This window comes from Scophthalmus maximus, chromosome 16 (genome assembly GCF_022379125.1).
Source record: "Scophthalmus maximus strain ysfricsl-2021 chromosome 16, ASM2237912v1, whole genome shotgun sequence".
Lineage (NCBI taxonomy): Eukaryota > Metazoa > Chordata > Actinopteri > Pleuronectiformes > Scophthalmidae > Scophthalmus > Scophthalmus maximus.
Genome location: NC_061530.1, coordinates 13,509,030 through 13,534,791, shown reverse-complemented (window position 1 = coordinate 13,534,791; position 25,762 = coordinate 13,509,030). Strand labels below are relative to the sequence as shown.

General features: G+C 40.7%; 2 protein-coding genes across 4 annotated transcripts; one reads left to right on the top strand and one right to left on the bottom strand.

Annotated features, from left to right (window-relative positions):
* Positions 1–566: 566 nt before the first annotated feature.
* Positions 567–20,740, bottom strand: LOC118287266 (breast cancer type 1 susceptibility protein homolog). 2 transcript variants are annotated; one of them, XM_035612279.2, is made up of 21 exons: positions 20,492–20,732; positions 19,222–19,311; positions 19,051–19,104; positions 18,853–18,933; positions 18,642–18,730; positions 18,509–18,545; positions 18,300–18,430; positions 15,151–17,796; positions 14,883–14,956; positions 13,894–14,017; positions 13,312–13,369; positions 10,256–10,359; positions 9,720–9,925; positions 9,538–9,625; positions 8,308–8,385; positions 8,142–8,182; positions 7,281–7,364; positions 5,726–5,783; positions 3,573–3,646; positions 2,787–2,853; positions 567–754 (listed from the first exon to the last, which is right to left on the bottom strand). In XM_035612279.2, exons 2-21 carry the CDS (start codon positions 19,293–19,295, stop codon positions 660–662), a joined length of 4,263 nt encoding a protein of 1,420 aa, XP_035468172.2. In that variant the 5' UTR covers positions 19,296–19,311; positions 20,492–20,732; the 3' UTR covers positions 567–659. The 2 variants fall into 2 exon arrangements, 1 of the variants encoding a protein (XP_035468172.2); XR_007029813.1 differs by lacking the exons at positions 567–754; positions 2,787–2,853; positions 3,573–3,646; positions 8,142–8,182 and having other exon boundaries at positions 5,736–5,783; positions 8,222–8,385; positions 20,492–20,740.
* Positions 20,741–20,832: 92 nt separating this feature from the next.
* On the top strand, positions 20,833–25,623 carry becn1 (beclin 1, autophagy related). Of its 2 annotated transcripts, none has more exons than XM_035612288.2 (12): positions 20,833–20,953; positions 21,163–21,295; positions 21,417–21,484; positions 22,298–22,356; positions 22,530–22,620; positions 22,757–22,893; positions 23,019–23,213; positions 23,320–23,466; positions 23,615–23,764; positions 23,888–23,948; positions 24,048–24,190; positions 24,904–25,623. In XM_035612288.2, exons 2-12 carry the CDS (start codon positions 21,169–21,171, stop codon positions 25,070–25,072), a joined length of 1,347 nt encoding a protein of 448 aa, XP_035468181.1. In that variant the 5' UTR covers positions 20,833–20,953; positions 21,163–21,168; the 3' UTR covers positions 25,073–25,623. The 2 variants fall into 2 exon arrangements, with proteins under 2 accessions (XP_035468181.1, XP_035468180.1); XM_035612287.2 differs by having other exon boundaries at positions 20,836–20,996.
* Positions 25,624–25,762: the final 139 nt, after the last annotated feature.

The window sequence follows — 25,762 nt, the reverse complement described above, 5'->3', positions numbered from 1 at the left end:
TTACAGCATACAGGCCGTGTTCAGTAAAGCTACAGGCTTCCTGCCATGCCTGGAACCCGGCGTTGCGCGAGGGATTTGCAGACAACAGTTGCAGAACCGCAGAACATCAGTTGGAACACAGAAGAAAAGGGACGACAAGAGCTTATTGAATTACATTACAGCTGACAGGAGACATCAGGTAGTGAATACTGTAAATGGTTCTCTCTGCAACCGCCCGCAGATGATATAGATGATGACAGAGTGTACTGACCTTTAGGGTTAGCATTTAATTAGCTTGACGTAAAGGCAGGTTTCCAAAGAAACATGCTTTAACTCCGAAAATCAAAGTGATCATAATTATGTCCACCACTGAGTTATCTCACCGTCTCATGTGGGTGGGATTTAGATCTTTACAATGTTTACTTTTATTCTTAATTTTCTGCCCGTTTTTTTTTGGTCAATTTTCTGTCATTTGAGAGTTTATTATTTTATAGAAAATCAAAGTTGTTTTTTTACAGCAGTGATCAACGCATGTGTGTGCAGCTGTGGTATTATAACAAAAACAAAAAAAGACTAAATTCAAGAACTTTCTCTTAATATGCATCATTTATTTATAATATCTGACATAAAAAAAGAAACAGAATATATGAAGTAGAGATGAGATTACAGGAAAACACGGGTCACGGTGAGTAGTTGTTGAAGTTTTGGAGGGTGTAGGTGGCAACGGTATCCAAGAGCCAACCGCGTGTCACAACAGTGGCACGTCTGGAGAGACCTGCAGGGTGGACAGTGTATTTAGTATGTCTGAAGATGAAAGAATCGTAATAAAAAAACATTTGAAGAAAAAAAACATTTATGAGGTTGCAACAAATAGTCTTTGTGGGCTTAAAAGTGTTTACATTAGCTTTTTATACTTTAGTTCACATTTGATAATCACAGCATGTCTTGTCAATGAACAATCTCCATCTTTTACAGCTAAAGGATGAGTCAAATAACCTACAAAAATACAGAATACTCTCACCCATTATGCTGCCTCATTAAGGCATAAAAACCCTGAAAAAATAATTTCAAAACTTTTACAGCACTCTTTCAGGCTCCGTCTATGCAGCGACACTTGTTCACAGAATTAATTAATTGTTCAGCATTTTCTTGAAGGTTTATGTAACTGTAACCTAAGAGACAGTTATAAGATTACCATTTCAGATCATGAAAGATCTCTGACAGCATAATTAAAAGATACCTGGCATAACAAGACGGGCAAAAGGTTAAAGAAAAGAAGTGAACACCCCCTTAAGTTGTGCCTAATTCAAATAAGCAGCAAACTCCTCTAAGGCAATAACCTGAACTAAGAAGTTCAGAACTGTTGTAAAACACACATTGTGAAAGAGAAAGAGTGAGAGGCGTCTGTGATTTCAATCAATGGTGCAGAAGGAGAGGATAAAGGGGGATAGAGAAGAGGAGGGTGGAGGGGCGGCTCCATTACCTGGGCTATGATTGCCAGAGGACGTGGAAAAGGAAAAGCGGTATTAAATATGCAGCAGTGCAAGTTAGGATGCCAGGCCGAGGGAGTAGGGGGAACTCGGGAGCCACTTGCTCCGTCTCTGTTTCAAACTGTCAGCTCTGCCGGTGCCATGGCAGCCTCCCTCTCTTCTGCGGGCCAACTTGTTTTGACATTTCCCCGCGCTCCAATCTGACATTTTCTCTGCTGCCTAACTTCCTTCACACTGGCTTTACCAGCAAGTCACTCCTCTCGCCCTTGTTGGGAAACGGTCTCATTTTGGCTGGCAGCGTCTGCCATTTTCACTGTTCTGTCACTCTCCAACTGGTCCTCACACAGGCACAAACGCACTCGAATCACAGGGGACTAATGGAACAACAGGTGCACGGAGACGCACGCCAGCCCGAACAATGTCAGCCAGACCGTGCAGCTTTGTGTGGAACGCCTATTCACTACAGTGCATTGGGATAGGAAATCTGATCTGAAACAATATTTCCATCAGTCACCCAGTAAATTGATTTTTTACCGATTGACTAATTGATTTAGTTTTTATCTATTGACAAATTTACTGACTTTGACCCAAAAGGTTGTCCTTTTTAGAAAAAGAGGACTTGATTGATTTTATGATATGATTATATGACCCGGAGATATTTTGAGGATGGCCATAGTGTTATCGGATATCATGACAAATGTTGAGGCAAATCTTTCTTTCATGTAAGAAAACTACGAATATAGTAAAATAACTTTTTAAGGGCTGGAACCAGCGGGAGCTAGCTAACCTAGCTAGCTTGTTTGAAAATACTAAGCATTTGCGAATCCTGTCTCCTAAAAGGACAACGTAACACTTGCTAGGTCAACCAGAAATTCATCAATAAATCTTATTAATAACCTAAATTTTTTTTCCTTAAATTATTTAAAAAAACAGCCTTCCCCATGTTGGCCATATTGTCAACATCTCAGATTCATTTTCTCTGAAACCTCGTTTCTTTATACCAACCGCATTATGGCTAATGCCCACAATTGAGAATATTATTATGAAAATTCATTTCTTAAATGATATTGTACTGAGATTCATTGAAATGTAGTCTTATATAACATCTATTGGTTTATTCCGTCTGTCATAAAAAATTCCCGTCTCCATAGGTGAATGCTTGTGCCAGACTCGAACCCCCAGGGGAATCCATGTCTGAATTATTAAACCATCTCCCACTGCTGTCAGTCTTATCTTTATGCTTATTAACTCCATGTGTAGGCACCTGTGTCAGTATGTTATTACTATATGATATTTTCATTATCAGATAAGACTCACTGCTGTATGTGGACGACGACGACGACGACTCTGGTCCAGGCTGTACAATGGCCAGCTGATGTGACTTCTGTGCAATAAAAAGATAAAAAATACAACATTGGCAATAAGTAGACACACGTTCATACTTCATACATACATACTGTACATACTTTTGTCCAATCAAATTGAGAGGAGATTGTATTTTCTCCAATTTATCTATTAGTAAAATAGAAAAAATATCTTGGCAGAAATCTACTGGTTCAGGGATTGCTGATTAAGCTCTGATGGTTATTGGACTAGGTGATTTTCAGCATTAATCAATTTTCATAATTTATAATGTGACATTTCTAAACAACACTGCCTCACTGTGCTGTCTTTAAAGATAAAATTATACCCAGAACACAGACAAAAGTGATTGACTGTTACGATGCATGCAGCTTTGTGAGTCGATGAATTGTTAGGTTTTAAGAGGAGGCATATGCTTTACTGAGTGCTGCATAATCACTGCAGCAAATACTTATCCCATTCATGTCATAATACACGGGACATGGGAATCACAAGAACTGGATTCAGTAAAACTGAAACATCTTGTAAACCGTGAGGGGGAAAACTCCAATAGTAACAAAAGAGGAGCAAGGTGATTATTTTGATAATTGCATGCAAACAGTCAAATTTCACCAATCGAATTTTAAAACACTCGTCTGCATTTTCAAAACGATACTTCGGAAAAAAATGAAGGCAATCAGAGTGACTTTTTTAGTTTATTACTTCTTTTTGTTTTTTTAATGGCATAGACTTGATGCTTACCTGTTTACTGTCGAAAATAAGTGGGTCTTTAACTACAGTTGCTCCACAGAGCTCCACCATCCACTCCATTTCATCTAGGATAAACACACACAAACACACACAGTGCTGATGTGTTTTGGGGGGACCATATTTGGAAATTAATCAGAAATTAATCAGTGGTCACATATTTTTTTAAACTCTCACTCCTTTAAGCCTGAGGGGATACAGAGCAGACTCATTTCAAGCTCAGACTTCCATGGAGGGAGGGAAAATAGATCAATATTTCAGTCTCCAGTCAAATCAATATGTACATATCACTTAATCCGTCACCACACATTACATTTGGTTTTAGTAAAATGTGTTCATCTTCCGACACATCAAACCCCCATCGAAAAATAATAATCATCAGCTTCTCTTGTTTATGAGCTTCAACGCGAGAAGACTCAATCAACACATGGTACGAGCTTGAGAGAATCTGTTTACAGAAATATAAGCAATTAAATAATGGATGAAATCCTGTTAAGGCTGAAGGGGACAGACTCCATCCTCGTGTTTGTGCCATGTAAAAGAAAGTCTTTAAGCTTCTCACGCAAACTTGCAGATGTCAGCCCATTAGCAAAGCTTCATCGATCCAGCAGTCAGCAGGAGGATGCTGCGGGAGCACAGGAAGAAGGAAACAGCGTGCCCCCCTGAGACCTTCACCCATGATCTATCTGTCCATTCGTTCATGTTGGAAGGGTGGAGCAAAAAATATTTTACATGAAGGGCAGCCGCACTCCTCTCTATCTCGACTTTCAGATCATTAGCAGATTTTGACCAAAGCTCAAAAACTGCGCTCGAGGGAGACCAGCGTATTTACACCAGTGTCAGAAGAGGAGAACTGCAGAAGCACTATGGCCATGACTGAAAGCTCCTTTCTCGATTCCTTTCACATATAATCTCCAGGCAACTAACCGACACCATAGAAACCGCTGTGCAATATGACAGCACCACACCAAAAAACGTCTCTCACAACTCCTCAGTCCGTATTCAAACCACCCACACGCTGGGTATCACTTGTCATTTTGCTAAGGTGCTGAAATGACAAAGGTTAAAAAAACAGACAGGTCTCAAGCTGTTCTATGTGTCAGTCAAAACCTGGGCCGGCTACTTTAACCGTCCCTCTTTTTGTTGTCATTTTGTTTCTTAAAAGTAAGAGGGGTGTCGATCAGAGGCCCGCAGGATGCAGACATCAATAAAACTGCACGTATGGTTGAGGAAAGTAATTCTTGTTTGAGGAAAACAAAACGGTGCGAACAGCATGACGGCAGCTGGAAGAAGGCAAAAAATACCATTAAATTACACCATAGGTTTTTAGCAGTTTTTCCTCTGAAAGAAAATTCACTCTAGGTGTTGCAATTCCTGTGGAGTTTGCGTGCTGCATTCTTTTGACAAACAAATTAAACAAACAAAAAAAGAATGAGCTACCGGAAAATGAGAGTAATCAGAGCTGGATATACTCTGGAATATAAGATATTTCAAGATTTTATAATGTCGGAGCCTATCGAGCAATCTTTGCTGGAGATGGAGAGATGAACACTGCTTATGTATCATTCACAATAGTTACACAACCTCTTCACTACATGAACCAGGCAGTAATGCAATGGAAACGCAATACGAGCGGACGGCAGATTTTGGGAACGTAATCCCACTAAATGAATAAACTGAAAACATTATTTTTTTCATAATTTAAACAAGTTGTGAGTTTATAAAGAGTTTCATGCTGGACCAATTTCTCGGGCGGGCGCAGTGACCTACTGGAGCCTCCACAGGTTATGGTGATAAGACTTTGCTCTGCACCAGTGTGAGAAACTAATCACATTTTTAACAAATGTCCTTGATTAAACACTCAAATATCAATAAAATGAGCCTCAAAACTCCAGTATTGGTGGGGCTAACTGTTTGATGGTGAACAGCTACATAAACTGTATACTTTTTCACTCTCTCAAACTGGTCTGACATTGTCATGTCAAAAATACAAGCACAGAGAAGCACTGGTTACATGTATGGTCCATTTACATGTTAAATTTCAGCCCTTGGTCAGTGTGTCAAACCTTTTTTTTCTTTCTAGATTGGAAAATGTCAGAAAATGTCAGGTTCCTAGTTGGAAATGTCAGGTTGTTGACGGGTTTTACCTGTAGTCATGTCAGTAAAAGGCCCCTGGAAGCAGACGGTGTAGCCCTTCATCAGCAGCTACAGAGGAAAACAAAGAGAGGGGATGAAACACGCTGCGGAAGAATTTGACAGTCAAACAAAAGAGAACAGTTAGTCAGTGAATTTAACATTTGCGACAATGTTCAATGGCATTGAGTGAGAACAGTCATTACAGCTTAGTGTCTCTCTGAACTTTTCACCCGTCTGAAGGGTTACACTGGTCGGGCTGCAATGCTTCACTAAGCATATCCCCCAATTTATAACAAGTTACTGTGTAAAACAAAACCTCAGGACCTTGTTAATTTTTTGGCCTCTGTAAATTCTGGGAAGAGTCGAACAGAACAAGGCAAACAGAGATATTTTCACTGAGGCAACATTACACTTCAGAAACGCCACAAGTACAAACTGTCTGACCCCAGGGACACAGTTTTATTGCATTCGGGGTTAATGAGTTCGTCTGGGAAGGGAATGTAAAAACTGTTTTCTTGAATCAGGGTAACCACAAAACGGAAACGTGCAACTTACATCCCAGTCTCATATAGACAGCGAATGGCCAGATGGTCGTGTTTCGAAGATAAACCATGCCTGAGCTGCTGGACAGAGAAATACTAATTTCTCATTCCTCCCTGTCCGTCCATAGTGATCATTAGGCAGAGGTGCGCAGCGAAATGAAAGTGTTTCTGTTACAGATTTTTAATTTAGACAACAGTCTAATGTCGTTCAGGAGGTATTAAAGTGTGTGCTGTGATAACATCCAAACCCTACAAACACACACACACTATGTGTTAGTCTGATTGCGACCAGCGCAGGTTGACAGAAAGTGGCGGTGGACAGGACAATCTGTCTGGCTCCATCAGTAGCGTTGAAGCCACTTAAATAAGCCTGAAATTACTAGCTAATTCAATTAGCAGTGGTTCTTCAAAGGCAGCGATACGGCCAACGTGTCATGGAGCCATTTCTAATTTTCCCCTTCAGTGGCAACAGAACCGGTCCAGCTGGCCTCACACCAGGAGGAAAATTACTATTCGCTTTCTACAACAGGGTCTGAGAAAAGAGGCCGCTGCAAGAGGAGGAAACAGTCTTTCCTTGTTTACATGCTGTTTTACTTAGTCAAGTTACAGACAGTTACACATTTTTTATGTCATCACATTCAATTCAATGGCATGTTTTTTGTATTTTAAACACGCTTTTCTCCCTAGTTTGACTTCGGTGGGTCAAGTTCAACTTTTAATCTTGTTGCTGAACTTGCCTACCCATGCAAAACGGAAACACAATTTGTTTGAATCTTTCTTGTGATTTCTTTAACACGTCAACCTTCCAAACCCTTTATTCTAATGTGCCAGCATCAATTTTCTGTAAAACTTTAATCTAGTATTAAATCATGTTAAAATAGCTGGAGGTGAAAGACAAGAGACATAAAATGCCACTGTTCCATTCCTCTGGGAGATCCCCTACTTTAGCTTTTACCTTTAGAGGTAATTAGGTTAAACAAACACTGTTTAATGTACAGTCTGGCTCAGAGTCTGAAGGACTTACGTTACTGTCTTCAGTCGTGCGAGCTCTGGAGGGGCCCTGGTGGTTGGGTCCGTTCACCACATCGCCTTTCACTTCAAAGAGACTCTGTTGGGCAAAAATGCTGCTTTCAGACACGCACTTAAGTCTGCACGTTTTCCTGAACTCTTCTGGAGGGGCTGAATGTGAGAATGCAAATGTCTGCGAATGTCGCTCCTCCAGACACAGTAGTATTTACGGAAAATGTCAGTTTGAGCCCACATGAGGATACAGCGGAGAATTCCGGAGACAACACTGCTTTCCGCAGCAGAATTATCATCACATCCTGCCACCTGCATGGTCTACCCAGACACCAGAGAATGTTCTGGAAATGTTCCTCTCCTGCTGCGTTCGTCATTAGCTCCGGAAAATGTCCTGAGTTCAAGTCTGAAAACTGTTTGAATTGCAATGTTCAAATTCATTTTCTCTTACTAATACCTTTTGAAATAAGTGGAGAAACGATTAACTCTCATCTGACCTAAGGAATTAATATTAATATTCATTTATTTTATATTATGTAAATATGTTCCAACAATAGCACTGATCATTCTGAAGTTTGGCAGTGTTAATCTTGGGAGTCCATATGAGTCTATTTTTATATGATGAATAAAAATGCTTCGAAGTTTGGGGAAATTGTTCAAAATTTCCAGCGACACTAAACTGAGCATATGCCTCCATAGCAAAGAATCAGATGCAGGGATTGCTAAAGCTAATGGATGACAAATAATTTATGAGGTATCATAGCTAACCTCGTGGAGAGAATCATCATGAAGCATTAATTCAACATCAGAGATTTAACAGGAAGTCACCGGCATGCAAATTCAAGGAGCATGCGGGCGAGCATACCTCATTGAGGACTTTCTTTAGTTTGAAGCACTCTGAAATCCCTGCGGAGAGGAAGTAAGAACAAAAACTTAACAGCTTACACTGTATTATGTATCGCTCCTTTTATTCCAGCCTATCGCTCCATCACCGTGCTGCTTTGTATTTAGACTAATTGTTCAGGACTTACACTGGAAACTCACGACCCACTTCCTGCCTGCGATGCCAAGGAAGTACTTGAGCGTGCGCTCACATACCAGCTGTTCATCTGGCGGAGAAAAGAGATCAGAGATGTGCGACAAGATGCGCAACAGTGTGTGAACATTCTCTCACACACACAAACACACCTTGATTTTGTTCGACAGATATGTCCTTGCATTTCCAAAAACATCTTTCGGTAGAAACATTTTTCAAATTAGCTGACCACATATTCAGCATATAAATGATGATGATGAAAAATCATTACTTTAGAGAGTTGGATGAGTTACATAAAGTCTGATAGGCAAGCAAAAAGCATTTGTAACATTAGAAAGAAGAAAAAAAGCGCGTGCCGTTACACTGCACTATTGATGTTCGTCTTTCACACAAAAGGATTTTTACTTTTTTCTATAATTCTTATTTTGGGGACATAGCCAAAAAGTGTTCCTCAAAAGCTTGTTTAAAAAACATATCAACACCCCAAATAAATAAACTGTACCAAACAGTTTTGGAGCTAAAGAAGTGTAAAGCTTCATAGACACAAATCATAGATGATCATTGGGATCAAGGGTTAATTTTCCTTCAAGAAATGCCGTCATTGTCCTTTCATTTGTACTCCAGTCGACAGTAAAGAGCAAAGTATCAATGCCTCGCACATAACATTAGTTTCACTGATTTTGAATTACTTTCTGCTAAAGGTTAAAATGGAACACGTCCTGCTCCTTTTCAACTTTTCACCACAAAGCTCCAGTGGCCACACGCTGCCTTTTTTGAGTTGCCTGGGAAACAGGCTCCCATTAAAAAAAAAAAAAAAGGGGCTTCTTCAACAGTGACAGTTAATATGCTGCTTTGGAGCTTTGAAAATTAAAAATAATCTATCAGAGAGGGTAATTAGCAACAAGTGGATGAACGGAGGAGAGTGTGTGTGTGTGGGTGAGGGAGAAAAAGAGCTTATCTCTAATGGGCGTTTTAACAGACGCACAAAACAAGCTGTAACTACATGTTGGAAGAAAATGTACTTGTGGAAATAAAAAATGTTATTGCTTGAGGAAATATTTAAAAACTGTTTAAGGGTTTAAGAGCAGATTTAATAGCTTAACTGGCAATTTTGATCCCTCAGTTAAGGTCTAATGGATCAATTCAAGACATTTAACAGCCGCCGTCTTAAAATGGATCAGATGAACAGTGCTGTTACACACTCACACTGCCTGCATCTACTTACCAGTGCGCATGATGATATGAGTCACCTCTGGTGTGACCTGGGAAACCACACGGGCACCGACTCGCTTGGCAAACTTTTTCACCATTATCTGTCGACGACGACAACAATAACAACATCTGATCAGTGAATGTATCCTACTATGGAAAGTGCTCAATAAAGATATTCATTCATTAGCCTGATACCTGTTCATTGGGCCCTAATCCAGAGGACGCTAGCAGCATCTTATCTTCACGTCTATCTCTTGGAGGTGTATTGTTTTCTTTGTCTTCTTGCCCATCTGACAGTGAACTACAGTTCTTTAGCGTCTTGGCTGCTGAACTTATATCCGGTGTCTTGAAGGCTTCAGTGCCTTTTGCGCCCAGTGCTGTGTTTGTGGATTGCTGCGCTTCTGAAGAGACAAAGAAAAAGAAACACTAAAATAAAAAAAAATGTCTGTTAAACCTCAGAAACCAAAGAGGAAGAAAACCATGCGCCAGACAAAACCCCTAAACTCAGTCAAACCTTTCTGGCTCACGGTAAACATTTTGTAAAGCATAAAAAGTTGCTATCCCCAAGAGTGATGTTTTCCATACACATCTCCCTGTGCAGATTTGGAGAAACATAATAAGTAAAGTGTGGGATCATCAACTCATTGCAAAAAAAGACTCTTTCTGCTAATGTGCTACTGACTGTTAGAAATGCATTTAGGGCGACCGCAGACAAACACGGTTACACATACTCTTCTCTGGAATAGCGCCATGCTCCGACACGCTGGACTCGGCGACCCCTTTGCCGTCACACACTCCCGTGCTGTGCTCACACTCTGCATCTGGAACACCTCTCCTGTAAAAGTGACATTTCTATTAACCTTTATTGAACAATGACGCAAAAGAGCCAGCATGGCGTTGTGGCTTCAACAGTTTGTTTCCGATATAAATTGCGAGGATCTGCCACATTGACACTCAAGATCAATATACAGAATGTATTGACTGATACTCGCTATAAAAATCAGGATTTTTTTCAGATCATTTGTGTATTTGGATCACTGCTCTGATCTTAATCTGACAACTGCATTTGAACCTCAGTGTGCTATTCATGATGGAGCTGAAGGAAATCTGAACTATAAAAACTGTCGTGTTGGCTCCAGCACACTAAACATGAAATAAAACTATCACAATACAGTCGGAGGCCCTGTGATGGGCATTGGTGTAACCTGCCTCTCGTCCAATGTCAGCTGGGATTGGCTCCAGCAACCTCCCCGCGACCCTTAACGGATAAGTGGTATAGATAATAGATGGATGGACTATACAGTATGATCCAAGTGCCTACTTAATTTGAGGACGTTTGCCTCCAGATCAGATGAGCATTGCAGCCTTTTTCAAAACAGTCTCGCAGTTTCAGTCCAAGTGCTGATTTATGCAGTCAGGCATAAACATCAGTCGAATTCTCTAATATAATATTTGGTTGCAAATCCTTTGACTACCTAAAGTCTCTGAGCCACAGATATGAGCAGAGTATCTTCCCTGGGGTTTTCTGCCCTCAGTTTGGTCTTCAGCAGTAGAAACACATGATCAGTTGGGGTCATATTGACCAAGCAAGGACATTTCATTGTTTGGCCACTAAAAAGGAAAAGAAAAAGAAAACATCCAGGGGTGACTTGTCTAAATGTTTATGGTCATTATCGTAAAATGAGGTGATTGTGTACCCTTACATCTGAATAACAGCAATTAGAATTCTTTGTGATTTCTTTGTTCCACTTCAAATCAATTTGCCGGATTGGAGCCAAAACAATGAAAAAAAATTTGTGACCAAAATACTTGTGCACTGAGTGCAATGTTGTAATAATTGTCATCATAAATCATCTATTTATAGAGCACTTTTAAAAATGCACATCGCAAAGTGCTCTACAATGGCAGTACAACAAACAAACAAGTCTTTAAAAAACTCAGCAAAAATTAAACAAGCTACACATAAAATAGAACATGGAAAAAATATGATGCATAAAATTCGGTGTGAAGACAGAAATATGGGAGATGGAGTTTTAGGTCGGAAAATGTAAATGGTGGATCGGAGCTTCGTGTGGACAGACACTCAATATCCAGTCACTCGTGTCCTTTGTCATGAGTTGATTACAGGCCTTTTTTTTCTCCTAAGTTTTTGAAAGACTTTTGGATTTATTTTGTCCGTCAAAGACTCGGTGCCTACATTTAAATTGCCTGGACCAAAGTGATAACAGCTCATTGAAAACTTGCCAACTATTCTTGTTCATGGAATATGTGCTTTTTCATTTAGAAACATGCACAGCTAAGATTCTCAGAGAACTCATCTGTCGTCTCTCTCCGTCTCTCCCTCTCTGTCGCCTGTAGGACGGCACTTAGAACCCTGCGAGGCAAGAGGCTGGGGAAGGGGGGGTTTAGTCAAGCGGGAGAGATAAATTACTGTGGCAACGCAAGTTTCCCTCTAAGTGCTCTAAATGACACATAAGATGCAGTCAGTAATGACTTTTTTTATTCTCCACAGCATAAGCAGATTCTGGGTTCATTAGTGAGATTATGCGCCTGTCCTCTTGAGATGCATCACCCTATGAAAACAAGACTAGCAACACACACATACACGTGCGCGCCAACACACACACACTCTAACTTTCTCCATCAGTAACAGACTGAAAGAGACCAATTACATGCCACTTGCTCCACGTATTATTCTCCTTAATATGGCTGTATTGAATTATGGCTCCATTTAAAATGTATTAACACTGCATACGACCCTCTGAGGAGACAAATGTGACGCACTGAGGCAGATATATTAAGTAATTAAATTTGTTATTGAAGTTTGTCTCGATTGTAGGCCAATGTCGGACCTGCTGATTGGTTTACTCGCCTACTGGGAAAAACTGGTGCTTATTTCTACTTGACTGATAAGTCTTGAATTAGTCATTGGTCCACTTGCGTCTATTCTTTTAAAAATGTATTTAGTGATAAAACTGCCTCTGTTTGCCTCTATCTGTGAGGAATAGTTTTATGATTATTCACTTTCTGGCAAAGTTTAATGAGAAGATAAATACCACTCTAAATAATGTCCAATAAGTATGAAGGTATAGTCAGCAGCCGGCTAGCTGAGCACAAAGACGGAAAACAAAGGAAAGCAGCCAGCCTGGCTCTGAGCAGCGGTAACAAATCGCAGCCATCAGGACATTTAAAACTCCCGAATTTACACATTTGTGGAATCCATACAAAAACCAAACCAAAAACCAAACCAAATTTGTCATTTTGCTGAGGTTTACGTGACAATTTCTTGATTGGGAGCAGAATCAGAGCCAGGCTAGGAGGAGGTATGAGTATTTATAAGTGTGGGAACAATTTTCTAATTTCCCCCCCCAAAAACGTTTAACTTTAAAGTTACCTGACGCTTAAAACTTCCACATACAAAATCAGATGCCCCCGACAGCACCAGAAAGATGAAAAGTTACAAGTTTACGAATCTCCCTATCATATTCACTTATGATATTGTCAAACAGATGACTACAGAGACCTGCAAACCTCAAGAATGTCCTCTCTGTAGGAACGAAAGGTCCTCAGGTAGAACCGGTCCCTAACTGTCAAATTTCTGAGAGTCATCGAGCTGTGATATCATCAGCCTCTCTCGTCATTTCCTGCATACCGCTTCGTGTCGAGAGGCGAGTTTTCATGTTTTTGTGTTAGACAGGAGCCAGAGCTGCTTTCATTTGTGGTTTGATTGTGGTTTTACAAGATGCCTGTTGTTTTCATTAGGAGAGTTTAATAATACATAACTTACTGGTCTGAATCTTGGCATGCATCCTGGTAACACAGGGGGGGTCTGTGAGTGTCTGGGCCTGGAGACACAAAATACACATAATGTTTAGATCAGCTTTAAATACTTAGCACAAAGCTAATCGGCATCTAAAGCTAAAATCAAAATAGATACTGTTGAATCGAGGTAGAGATTAAGAATATTTGCTTTTATCTGCATGTAATGTTTAATTTGAACACAACAAAAATTCATATTAGAAAGCACTAAAGTATTGCAGCATTCAAAAAACTGGCCAGCAACTCATGATCGTTTCCATTATTAACTTATTTCTCAATTCATGTGGGAAAAAAAATGTAATTGTCAGTAAATATTACATGAATGCCCATCACAACTTCCCAGAATGAAAGTTGTTTCTAAACAAAATGTTTTGTTTGATAAAACAGAAAACTGATAAAATAGTCAATTATTCACATTAAAGAGGCTGGAACCACTGAATTTTGGGCATTTTGCTTTGATAAATACACTCTAGTAATCATCCGCTAATCGATCAATTAATCATTTCAGAAGAAAATCCAAAAGAAAATCCTACATTTGTTATCCGTTTACCTGTGGTTTTGCTGCTCTGCTGCGTTTCCTTCGCAGGACTGTGCTCCTTCTCCTGAAGCACCTCTGACACCAGAGCCATCAACTTCTCCAGCCTCACCAGCTCCTTCTGCATCTGTATCTTTTGCTTAAACGAGGAGAAAACAGAATAAAGTCCCTCACGATTACAAATGAGTCATGCACTTAAATAATAAAAAATTAAAAAAACTGGGAGTAAGCAGAGATGAAATACCGCAATGCAACATTTGCATCCAAAGATTAAAAGGACACATACTGCCACTTAATTGGTAGGGAATGGGGCTCATTTAGTCATTTGGCACGAATTGAGGAGAACATGGCAGAATAAGAGAGAAGGTAATATAATATAATATCAATAAAAGCATAATATTTGAGATATAAGAGGGAGATCAGAAAGCCAGAGAGAGAAGTGACCTCAGCTGTTTTGGACTAACAGAGTCTAATTCTTCGAGTTTACAGAGCCAGTGAATTGATTATGTAAACAGACAAGGCAGCACAACAACACCGACGCTCTACATTCTCCGATGTCTTTAATCCTGGGACCTTTCTAAACCCTGGGGCGTGAAACTTGAACTCCCAGTCAAATACGGGCGACGGATAAAAAGTGAGAGCGCTGGAAGATGGATGAGGTAGAAAACAAGAATCATCTCCGTCGCTGCATTTCCTCCAACGTAAATGAAATGCAATTTAGAAAGCTGCTGAGGGGGCCATATTTTACTGAGCGGGGTAGTCTGTCATCCTAGAGCTGACAGTTTGTTTTAGCTTAGAAAAGTGCGTTGGCTGCCCTCTATGGGACGTAGCGTGACAGTGCATCACTGGAGGCAATTGAATAGATAAGACTCAGAATGTTGTTAAAATAAATGGAATATCTGACTTTGACAAGGGTCAGCAGTCGTTTCAACCTCAACAGAGGATGTGTTTGTGCCGCTTTACTTGCAACCCAAGAAAGTACCTGAGAGCATAATGAGATTTACCTGTGTGACAAGGACCTCACTTGAAAATTGTGATGATTCCATGGAAACGGTGTTGTCATTTACTGGGGCAATGCCTGCAGAAGAGAAACAATCCAATTACTTTGAAATACACAGACTCTCAGGGAGAGAATCAACAGAACAAGCACATATTTTGCAGACTATTAAAATAAAGAGAAGATTTATTGTATTGCCCAGCATCTTCCAAGGATCAAACCTAAAAATGAAGCCTTAGGAGATATACAATTTCAGTTACAGGGAATCTACTTACATTCATCTGGCGTGCCAAACAAGTCCACTGAAGCTTGGCTGGATGTCACACAGTCGGGGCTGGGGCACGCAGGTGGGCGGCTGACCTGGTCTGCTGCATCAGCTGTAACACATGCAGCCTCACATCCATTAGCTTCATTGGAGTCTCCTCGACCCTTGGTCCCAGCAGCCGGAAGAGCTGACGTTCCAAAAATTTGCGCCAGAGTTGGTAATTCCTCTCTGGATCCGCCGCCATCGGACGAGGACGAGGACTCCAGTCTCTGAGTCCTCCTCTTCTTCCTTGGGTTGCTCGTGATGGAGGAATGGCCGTTGACCTCGGCGCCTCCTTTGTCGTTCCAGTTTGTTTCATGGACCATTTGGACGACTGGTGTGACCAGGCCGTCGGGAGTTAATGAAGCCTCTGCGACTAAGACATGTTCGGCCGTGTGGTCTGACTGCTTTCCAGCAGAAGTGCTGTCTCTTATCTCCTTCCGTTCCCCGGCATCCCTTGTTGAACAATCAAGCTGACAGTTTGAGATGTGAGAGCACTTCGAGGCTTCATGCAGTTCCTCGTTTTCAGCAGCAGTGAAGCAGAGACCAGAATTTACTAGTTGAGGGACGACAGAGAGATGAGGACTTTCCATTTCACGTTTGGACACTTGATTAGGAGTGAGGACACTGCTAAGACTATTCCTGGAGAAACAATCACCAGCATCACCAGCACCACCGACGCCATCTGAGCATCTGGTGACAGACGTCAAGCCTTCGGCCACCACTTCATCAACCGTTTTTCTTGTCAGGACCGGTGAGATAGACTGAGTGATCAAATCGCTACACAATGAGTTCTCATTGTCACCTAATGTTTCCTGGGAGGGGCTTTTTTCCTCCGCTTCAGCACCCTGCGTGTTTCCTTGGTCCGAGCTTCGGCTTCTTTTCACGTGTGGACCACCGAGGTGGAAAGATTTCCTCTTAGTGGCTTTGAAGCTCCTCAGCAGTTGCTCTGTGTCCAGCTCGCTGTCGTTGACAACGTCTTCCTCATTTTCTGTTATTGCAAATTTAGATTTGCAAGCTGAAGTTTCCAACTCAATATTTTTTGAGAATTCATCAGTCAGATTGTCACTTTCAAGTGCCAGATCTACCACAGCCGCTTCAGTTGGACTTGCAGAACTTGGGACCACAGGGACATAACAAGCAGCACTGGCTTCGGACAGAGATTCAGCATTTGGCACTTCAGCAAAGGACTCTTGTTTTCGGTGAGTTCTCTCACCGGACTCCATGTTTTCAATGCCTCCTAAATCTTCATCATAAATACATCCATTTCTTTTGGCCAACTGTGTCATATTTCCATTTTTAGGTGTTTGAGTTGTATCCAGTGTTCCTCCTATAACCTCCTCCGATCGCTGCACGACACTGCTGTCCTTTTCAGCGACTCTGGCTTTCAAGTTTGCTTTTTTGTGACCTTCCTGGACTTCCTCAGCAAAGAGCTGAAGCCTTCTGCTTCTCCTGGTGCTCCTCATGTTTGGGGTGGTTTGGTCTTCGCTGCTGGGATAGTTCTCAATTTGTACCTGAACTTCTTCTGATCTCAGTCCAGTCTTTGGACTGGTTCCTCCATTTTGAACTCCAACCAGAACAAGGGGCTTCGACGATCTACCAGGTTTGCCTTTTTCTGAACTTGTGTTTTTACCTTTCCTCCTGTCAGTTTTCTTTTGCTCAGTTATTTCTGACTTTGACTTAAATTGTTCCTGCAAATCACTGTCAACCCGCTGCAGGGCGATACGCATACTTTTCTTTAACTTTCCTTCTGGTCGCTGTTGTTCAAAATCAGACAAAGGATGGGGAACTTCAACTTTGCCTTTACTTTTGTCACTCTCTGAAAAGTTGTTCCACTCTTCCCCATATTCATCAATTTCATTTTCCTCCATGATTTCCATGTGTTCTGCTTCTTTCGAAATGTCACTGCTGGTGTCATTTACTTCATTTGTTAATGGCTGCTCTTCCTCCAAGTCACTGTGAATTTTATCTTCAGAGTCTGTTTTCTGTTTTATAGTTGTTGTTGGTTCAACGGAAACATTAGGTGGACAAGGGATGTTCCTCTTTCCACTCCTCTGTCGTTTGTAGACGGCTCCGAACACATGCTCTTCCAGGGCTTTGGCCCGATCCTCCCTCTTAGGATTCATATCGCTTATTTGTTGCTTAATGTCTAATGTTGCAGTGGAGGAACAGCTGTCGGAGTCATCAACGTTTTCGTCTGGTTTTTCTAACTCCAGACTTCCTTCAGTTGGTACTTTCATGAGCCACTCAGCAACTTTCTCTAGACTTTTCTTCTGCTTCCGCCTAAGAATCTTGTCAGAATCCAAATCGTTTTTCAGCTTCGTACGTGAGGACTTTCTCACAGGTTGCTGATCAGTCTTGTCTGGAATCTCAAGCGTATGAAGGGCAGCATTCTCCAATTTACCAGATTTAATTTTGCCTCTAGTTTTGTGCGTTGATGCCTCTTCCACAGCTTCTAACAATTCTGTTTCTATTGGTAGCAAATTATCTGAAGAGCTATGGATTTTCTTGTTAGAAGTCGGTGAGGCGTCCCCAAGGCCGCTGTCCAGGCCTTCGTTTTCTGTCGTCAAAGGAGTTGAGTCGTCAAGTCCCATGAGTCTTGCAAATCCATTCTGGGCTAAAACGTTCAATGAGGAAATGATAAATAATGAACATTTTGGAAGACAATACAATGAGAAGAATAATAAGTCACCATCACTTGCACCTGTTTCATCTACTTAAAAAATCACGGATAAAACATTGGCTGTAATATACATACATTTACGCAAAATGAAAGCCTTGGGAGGTTGAAGTCAGGAGGGAGGTTTTGTCATTATTGTTTACAAATTTGAGCAGGACACAATAACAAAGGGGTGACACATACAATAACAAATCATGTACCACTATCTAAATAATGTATGACTGCCATTTATCTAAAAGTAGGAAAAACAATAACATCACAAGATTTATTTTGATTTATCTACAACCTGATGGAGGTTAGCGTTTTCCCCCCAAGACAGACAAGAACACTAAAATTTCCCATTTATTTTATACTGGTGAAAACATTAAGTAACCAAAGCTAAGGGTGTAATTGATTTGAGGTCATTAGACCAACAGTTACAAAAGTTCTCAAGATTTAACCTGCTATAGTTGAAGAGTAGGACCGAGGAAGATCATCATGCTCTGCAATTTCCACGTTGTCAAGGTCATTGACTGGTGCGTCTCCAGATGACACATTATGAGGATGTTTGGTAGCTTCAGCATCTGTGACGCTGGGTAAAAGAAAATACACAATCACATTGACGTTACATAAAAGGACAGTTTAAGTCTTAATGAATGTAACTTCTTACCCCGATTGTTTTTCTTGCAGTGAAATTCCAGTGAAGTCTGAAAATGTGACGAAAATGTGAGGAATCTTATTAGGTGTTGTAATGCAAGTCAATTTAATAGGTTCATATTTTTTAGTCTGTGACGTGATCTTACAATTTGTGCAGGTGTCATGTTCATAAGCTTGTATCATGTCCTGCAATCCCGCGACAAGTCTCTGAAACCCAGGGCTCTCCTGCAAGCTCCTGTATAAGTCAAGCATACACATATATTATAGATTATAATATCATGATGTAGGTATTAATAACTATGAGCTTTTAATGACTCAAGTACATGTTTGAGTGACATCTTATTGATTTTGTCCAACCTTTTGGTTATCTTGGTTTTACACACTGGACAGTTGGCCCTGTTTTGTTTAGAGTTGTCCAAAAGTTTCATTAAACAAAATCTAAGGGAACAAAAAAAAGGAAATGTATTATTCATGAATGTATGTGAAAAATAAATAAATGCAAAACAAATAAGGATCAATTATTTGAGTTAAGAGGACATATGAGATGTTCTTTACTTGCAAAACTGATGGTCACACTTGGTAGATACCGGTGCTGTCAATAAATCCAAGCTACAGGTGAAAGAAAGTAGGAGGTAAGATCAGAACCCTGAAGTAATATTTAAAAAATACTATAGATGAAGCACATTTTTTATTTTAACAAAATTTCTTGCTCTCGATGACACTCACCATATGGGACATTGCAGAGTCTCCCAAAGGACTGATATCTCCTTTTTGACATCTGAGGCCTTTGGGGTTTTCATACTGATTTTTTAAAAGCTACAGTTGAAAGATCAGAGCACACACACACACACAGGCACAGTAAACAACACGCTGCTCACAAAGTTACTGGACAAAACTAAACAATGAGCATGTTACTAGTATAGTTGCATCTGTAAGCCATCCTTCTTGAAATTACAATTTTTTTTCAATGATTACTTTATCTGATGGTGCTGAGCAATACAGTATATCTGTGTTATTAATCGTGATGCAATATATCAACGTCCAAATTAACAGAACAACCAATTTATTTAACTCTGAAAGATTTCTCCCAAATACCCAAAAATAGAAATAAAATACCCTGAAAATTACAACTTATTAATATGCACTACACTCTAATGTGAGATGGTGACATAAACAATGATATTTATCCATCAATTAATATATTTTCATTTTGACATTGGTTATATAATTACTTACTGGACGCCCACACATTTGCTTTGAAATGTTCTATTGTAAAACTTTGTCACTCAAACTTTGTCTGTGACTATGACAAACTGGCCCTGCTCCAGGAAAGTGAAGACAGTTGAATAACTGTGTGTGTACTTTGGTCTTGTATCATATACTGTACACATACTAGTTGCATTGTTATTCATGTAGCCAGCTATAGTGTGTTATCTAACAAGGAAGTAAATAAGGCAACTACAGTATTTAAAGTACATAACAACACTACGATCCCACTTGCTCGTAGCGTTATTCCATGTGTAATTTGGCTCATATTTTTGCAACTGAAATGAGTTTAATTCCTGTAAAACGCATTCTTTGTAAAATTTCATATAATATTGCAAAAGTCTGGCGGGGGTCTTACAAGTATCTTTGGTTACCTTTGAAAACGCGAGCTATGCTTATAACGCGAGTGACTGTTAAAGAAGCAACACAACGTTACAAACGACAAACAGATGATGAAGCACAATACTCGGACTAGGCAGGATACAGTATACAGTAACGTTGTTAAACAAATATTCCATATACTGTGTCAGTATCTTAAAGTGGCATTGGTCAAGTTAAAAACAGTGGACTGTTATGTTGCTCTCAATTGTTTTGGGAGGTTACACAACTAGAAGGCAACGCTGACCGGGCGCGAAATACGACGACAGAGCAAAGTGTGACTAGAAGATCATAGTTTTTGAAATGCCACTCGGCTGATTGTGAGGAATAAAACATTGTTCAAACATTTTACCTTGTTTTACCGTTGAGTCTGGGGTGTCTCCAACACAGGAACCATCCGCTTCGGTTTTCCCGCAACTATCTTCTTCTTCTGCATTTTATTAATGACGTTCGCCGGCTGATGTCACAGCGCCACCTACCGCTTGAAATGCAGCGGCGGTTCCACAAGTGCGTCAAATGTGCTTTTTCTTCTCACCCCTTTTCTATCTGTTGCCTTTACGTGTACGGTGAAATGTAATATAATGTAAGACAGACAGGTAAAATAATAAAAAATGGAGTTCGCACACAAAAGTTTGATAGCCCCCTCTAAGATCTAAATACTACATTGGCACCGCCAAAGACGGAAGTGGCTTTCCCACGTGACCTCCCTTTAACCTGACGTCAAACGTAAACAACAATACGGAAGTGGAGAGGAAAGTCCCGAGGACAACAGTCACGCTAACTGCTTTGGAAGTGATTTTTCTTACGTGCACGTGTGAGGATTACAATGCAATAGATTTTATTTTTCACCAGCGACAGTGAGTCTATGTGACGCTTATACACCGTGGGTGTACGTTACGCATTAGCCTAGCCTTAAGCTAGCCAGTCGCCGAACGGCTAACTAGCCATCGAGCTTACAATCTACTAAAATGGCTGTCAATGCTTCACATTGTCCTTTTAATTCCTTTGCTTGTGTTTTTGTAGCCAGCGATGGAGGGCTCCAAGTCGTCAAGCACAACCATGCAGGTCAGCTTCGTGTGTCAGCGGTGCTGTCAGCCCCTCAAACTGGACACGTCCTTCAATGTGCTCGATCGGGTCACTATCCACGAGCTTATAGGTATGTGTGTGTCCTTTCAATCGACCACCAATTCAATAAAATGTAGTGTTAGCGATGTACAAACTGCTCCGTCCATCATGACTTTATTTCTCTGTGCCCCCTCTTCTCCCCTCCTCCTCAGCTCCGTTGGTCACTGTGACCCCCAGCAACAAGCAGACTGACAGCAGTGAGGTGGAGACGGCACCAGAGGTGAGTACAGCAGGAAGCACACAGCACTGGACAAAATGTTTAGGCAATAAGATTAAAGTGTGAATGCCATTGGTGGCTTTTATTTAACAATGAACTTCGTAAATAAGGTGAAGTTTACAGAAAAAAATAAGAGCAAATCAATATTTGGTGTGACCAAATTGCACCTGCAAATTACATTTTCATGGTATTTGGCAGGTTGATTGTTGGAGAACTTATATTTGTCCAAGTGTCTCATTTCTTCTCATGTTATTAGATGGATGAGAATCTAAAGTGCGTAAAACTTTTCCATAACACTGTACATCTCAACGTTTAGATCCTGAATTGATAACAATCTTTGATGCTCTCATGTCCTTCAGTACATGACATGATACACACAGTGTGAAGACGCATTGATTATGACAGCAAATTAATGGAATTCATGTAGACTGATGTGTTTTTCTAGACTGATGAATGGTGGAACTCATGTTTATACAGCGACTACAATCCATACTTGATTAACCACATTAATACCAAGAACATCTTATAACTGTCATGACTTTGTAAAACTTAATAATGTGATTAAATGAGCATAACTAAAATATTCTTAGCTACAGCATATTCCAAAGAAACTTTCACAAAAGGTAAACATGCAACGTTTTGCTTGTCAACCTCATTATTCTGTGTGTATTTCACCTACAAACTCCTATGTGATTCAGTTTGGAATAAACTATTCTGCAATAATTTTATCGGAAACATAATTAATTATGCACATTCTGTGTGGCAACATGTGGCTATCAAGTATATTTGAGTCTCAGAATTACATTTCCCTTCCAGGAGACCTTTGCAGAAAACAAGCAAGATGGAGTTTCGAGAAAATACATCCCTCCTGCACGGTGAGCGCCCAAAGTCTCTTCAGTCAGGAAGCGGAACTAAATACAGAATGACAAATTATTTCTGTTGATTATCTCTGAGTTGATATGTTCCTCTGTCAAATGAGGTATGGATGGACATCAACATGAAGCATATTCTATTAAAACTGACTGAACTGCTGAATCTTGCTCTTCAGTATGATGTCGACAGAGAGCGCCAACAGCTTCACCCTCATTGGAGAGGCATCCGATGGAGGCACGATGGAGAATCTTAGTCGCAGGCTAAAGGTGAAGTCCACTGTGAATTTTTATATTTCAATTGTGTCAGTTTACTCTGGTCGTGTTAGTTTGGCCAGAGTAGCAGAGGTCTTTTAAACCAGAACCTAAAAAGTGACTATTTTGCGTTTGATCATATTTTACCCAGGTGACCAGTGACCTGTTTGACATCATGTCGGGCCAGACGGATGTGGATCATCCACTGTGTGAAGAATGTACCGACACTTTGCTGGACCACCTGGACACACAGCTCAACATCACAGAGAATGAATGCCAGAATTACAAGTTAGTCGATGCAGAACAAGTTTATTGTTTTCAGTTTTTAAATCCACGATGATTTTCAAGAGAAGGGGAGGGTGCATTAATAATGTGTCTGTAATAAAATACACTGTATGGGACCGTATTTTCAGGCAGTGTCTGGAGCTGCTGTCACGCCTGCAGGTGGAGGAAGAGGAGACCCTGCTGGCAGAGCTGCAGCAGCTGAATGAGGAGGAGGAGGCCTTGGTCCAGGAGCTGGAGGCTGTCGAGGAGCAGAGGGCCGCCGTGGCCCAGGACCTGGCCCAGAGCAGGATCCACTCTCAGCAGCTGGACACAGAGGAGCTACAGTGAGTGACACCTAAGCATATGTGTTAATAAGTGAGAGTGGATTATTAAAAATGATACAGCACCTAACAGCTGTGACCCTTTCCCCTGGCCGCTTTGCGCTGAAAGGTACCAGAAGGAGTACAGCGAGTTTAAACGGCAGCAGCTGGAGCTGGATGATGAGCTGAAGAGCGTTGACAACCAGATGCGTTACTGCCAGATTCAGCTCGATCGGCTGAAAAAGACCAACGTCTTCAACGCCACATTTCACATCTGGTAAATGCGCGTGTGCACACATACACACAGAAGAAATAAGAATTGTTTCTCTTCAACAATCAACCGCGACCTAACAAATATTCAACATAGGCCCCAGGACAAAAGTAAATCAATGCCCATTGACTAGTTTGTTTCTTTTCTTGTCCAGGCACAGTGGGCAGTTTGGTACCATCAATAACTTCCGTCTGGGTCGACTCCCCAGTGCCCCTGTGGAGTGGAACGAAATTAACGCAGCCTGGGGACAGACGGTGCTGCTGCTGCACGCTCTCGCAAACAAAATGGGGTTGCGATTCCAGAGGCACATATAGCTTTTTTTTGTTTCTGTTATTTAGATTAATTTAAGACTGGTGCTTCATCACATATGTTTGGCTACTGTGTGACATAAGATTAAGCTCAAATATTACCACTCATATCTCATCAGATATCGTCTTGTTCCATATGGAAACCACTCATACTTGGAGTCACTGACAGACAAGTCCAAGGTAATGAACGATTCAGTATTCTCAATCCCGGCTCTCTCATCATTATTTGAGCACTCCCTCAGGCTCCAATCTTTCTGTCTTTTTTTTTTATCCCCCCAGGAGCTTCCTCTGTACTGCTCAGGTGGCCTGAGGTTCTTCTGGGACAATAAATTCGACCATGCCATGGTGGCCTTCCTGGACTGTGTCCAGCAGTTCAAAGAGGAGGTGGAAAAAGGAGACACTGGCTTCTGCCTCCCGTACAGGTAAGAGCTGCAGGCCAGCGTGACGTCGGCATCATCCCACTCATTTTACATGTTTGTTAACAGTTAATGGCCTGTCATGCCATTTTGATATATGGATAATATGCATATTTTAAAGAAATGTATGATTCATATTGATCTTGTCGTACAAATTTTTTACCTGTACACAAATTTTGACATTATGTTTTCCAATCGCATTCATATACCCTTTCCATTTTGGAATTTTAAACCTTTTGCTTTGCACAAGAGGTATCTCATAACCTAATGGGCAAATTAGGCAAATGAGTACATTCATGCCCCAGGGGCAAATGTATCCTTCTGGTTCTAATACCTAATGATCTTTCCTCTGTTGGCACCCTGAGGACAAACGTTGTGCCACAGTCTGAACAGATTTTCATTCAAACTTGGTGAACACAGACATGTGGTCACGGAGCATTTGGGCAGATTTAGATGTTTTTTATCTAGGTTTGAAATTTGCATTATTACAGTGATAAAAATGAAATCCAGACTTCCAAAGCCCAAGGTCATACTTTTCAGGATTAAAATCTGTGTAACATAAGTGACATGTCTTCAGGTGCAACGACAAGATGGAGAATTGTTTACATATTAACACTAACGTTCCCTTCTGTGTTTTTAATGTGTGGTTATAATATGACTCCAGCGTCTGATGGCTATAATCGATGTTTAATACAAATGTTTTGTTTGTCATGTCCCAGGATGGATGTGGAGAAGGGCAAGATCGAGGACACGGGCGGCAGTGGTGGCTCCTACTCCATCAAAACCCAGTTCAACTCTGAGGAGCAGTGGACCAAAGCGCTAAAGTTTATGCTCACGAACCTTAAGTGGGGACTGGCCTGGGTCACCTCACAGTTCTACAACAGATAAACCTGCTGGACGAGGCCTTGGGTCACTGAGCTTTGCCCCAATGAGAAAAAAGATTACTTGTGAATCTTACTTGGATATTTTGCCAAAGGAAAAGAAATGGTCACGTCTTTTTGGGGGATTTTGAGTGCAAAACAAACTACCCAAATTCACTTCTGACCACTTTTTTTAAGTTCAAGGTATCTTTGGTCTCCTGTTGTGCTGCACATCTTTCTTTTCGTCACTCTTTCCAGAGTGCAAAAGAACATTTTTGTCCCAGTAATATTAACTGTAAGAGTTTGGTGTTATAATTATGGGCGCGGAAGAATTTTTAGATCAACACTGTTCAGTATTGAACAGGAGTATGTCAGTATTTGTAAAACCTTGAATGTCCCCACACCCACACCCACACCCACACCCACACACACACACACACACACACACACACACACACAAAATTGTATTTAAAGTTGCACTGATGCAACCACTGTTCATACTCTGCACCAGCTCATGAATTTGATGATACTTTCAATGGTCTGACACGAGTTAATAAACATTTCAAGCTGTGAGAAAAACATCTTGTCGATTTTTTTTGCCATTAAACATATTTGGTAAATGCATTAATGTAAACGCTGAAACAGATGTGTAACTGCATCATGCTAAACTAACTAAAATGTATGTCGCATCAAAGTATTTTTGTATGCTTTGCACTAA

Coding starts and splice junctions, on each gene's coding strand:
- becn1 (XM_035612288.2), top strand. CDS start 21,169: ATGGAGGGCTCCAAGTCGTCAAGCACAACCATGCAGGTCAGCTTCGTG. Junction 22,621..22,756: donor ATCTTAGTCGCAGGCTAAAG/GTGAAGTCCACT, acceptor TATTTTACCCAG/GTGACCAGTGACCTGTTTGA. Junction 22,894..23,018: donor AATGAATGCCAGAATTACAA/GTTAGTCGATGC, acceptor CCGTATTTTCAG/GCAGTGTCTGGAGCTGCTGT.
- LOC118287266 (XM_035612279.2), bottom strand. CDS start 19,295: ATGAAAACCCCAAAGGCCTCAGATGTCAAAAAGGAGATATCAGTCCTT. Junction 13,370..13,893: donor GCAGAGCAGCAAAACCACAG/GTAAACGGATAA, acceptor TTGTGTCTCCAG/GCCCAGACACTCACAGACCC. Junction 8,183..8,307: donor GTGGGTCGTGAGTTTCCAGT/GTAAGTCCTGAA, acceptor TCCTCTCCGCAG/GGATTTCAGAGTGCTTCAAA.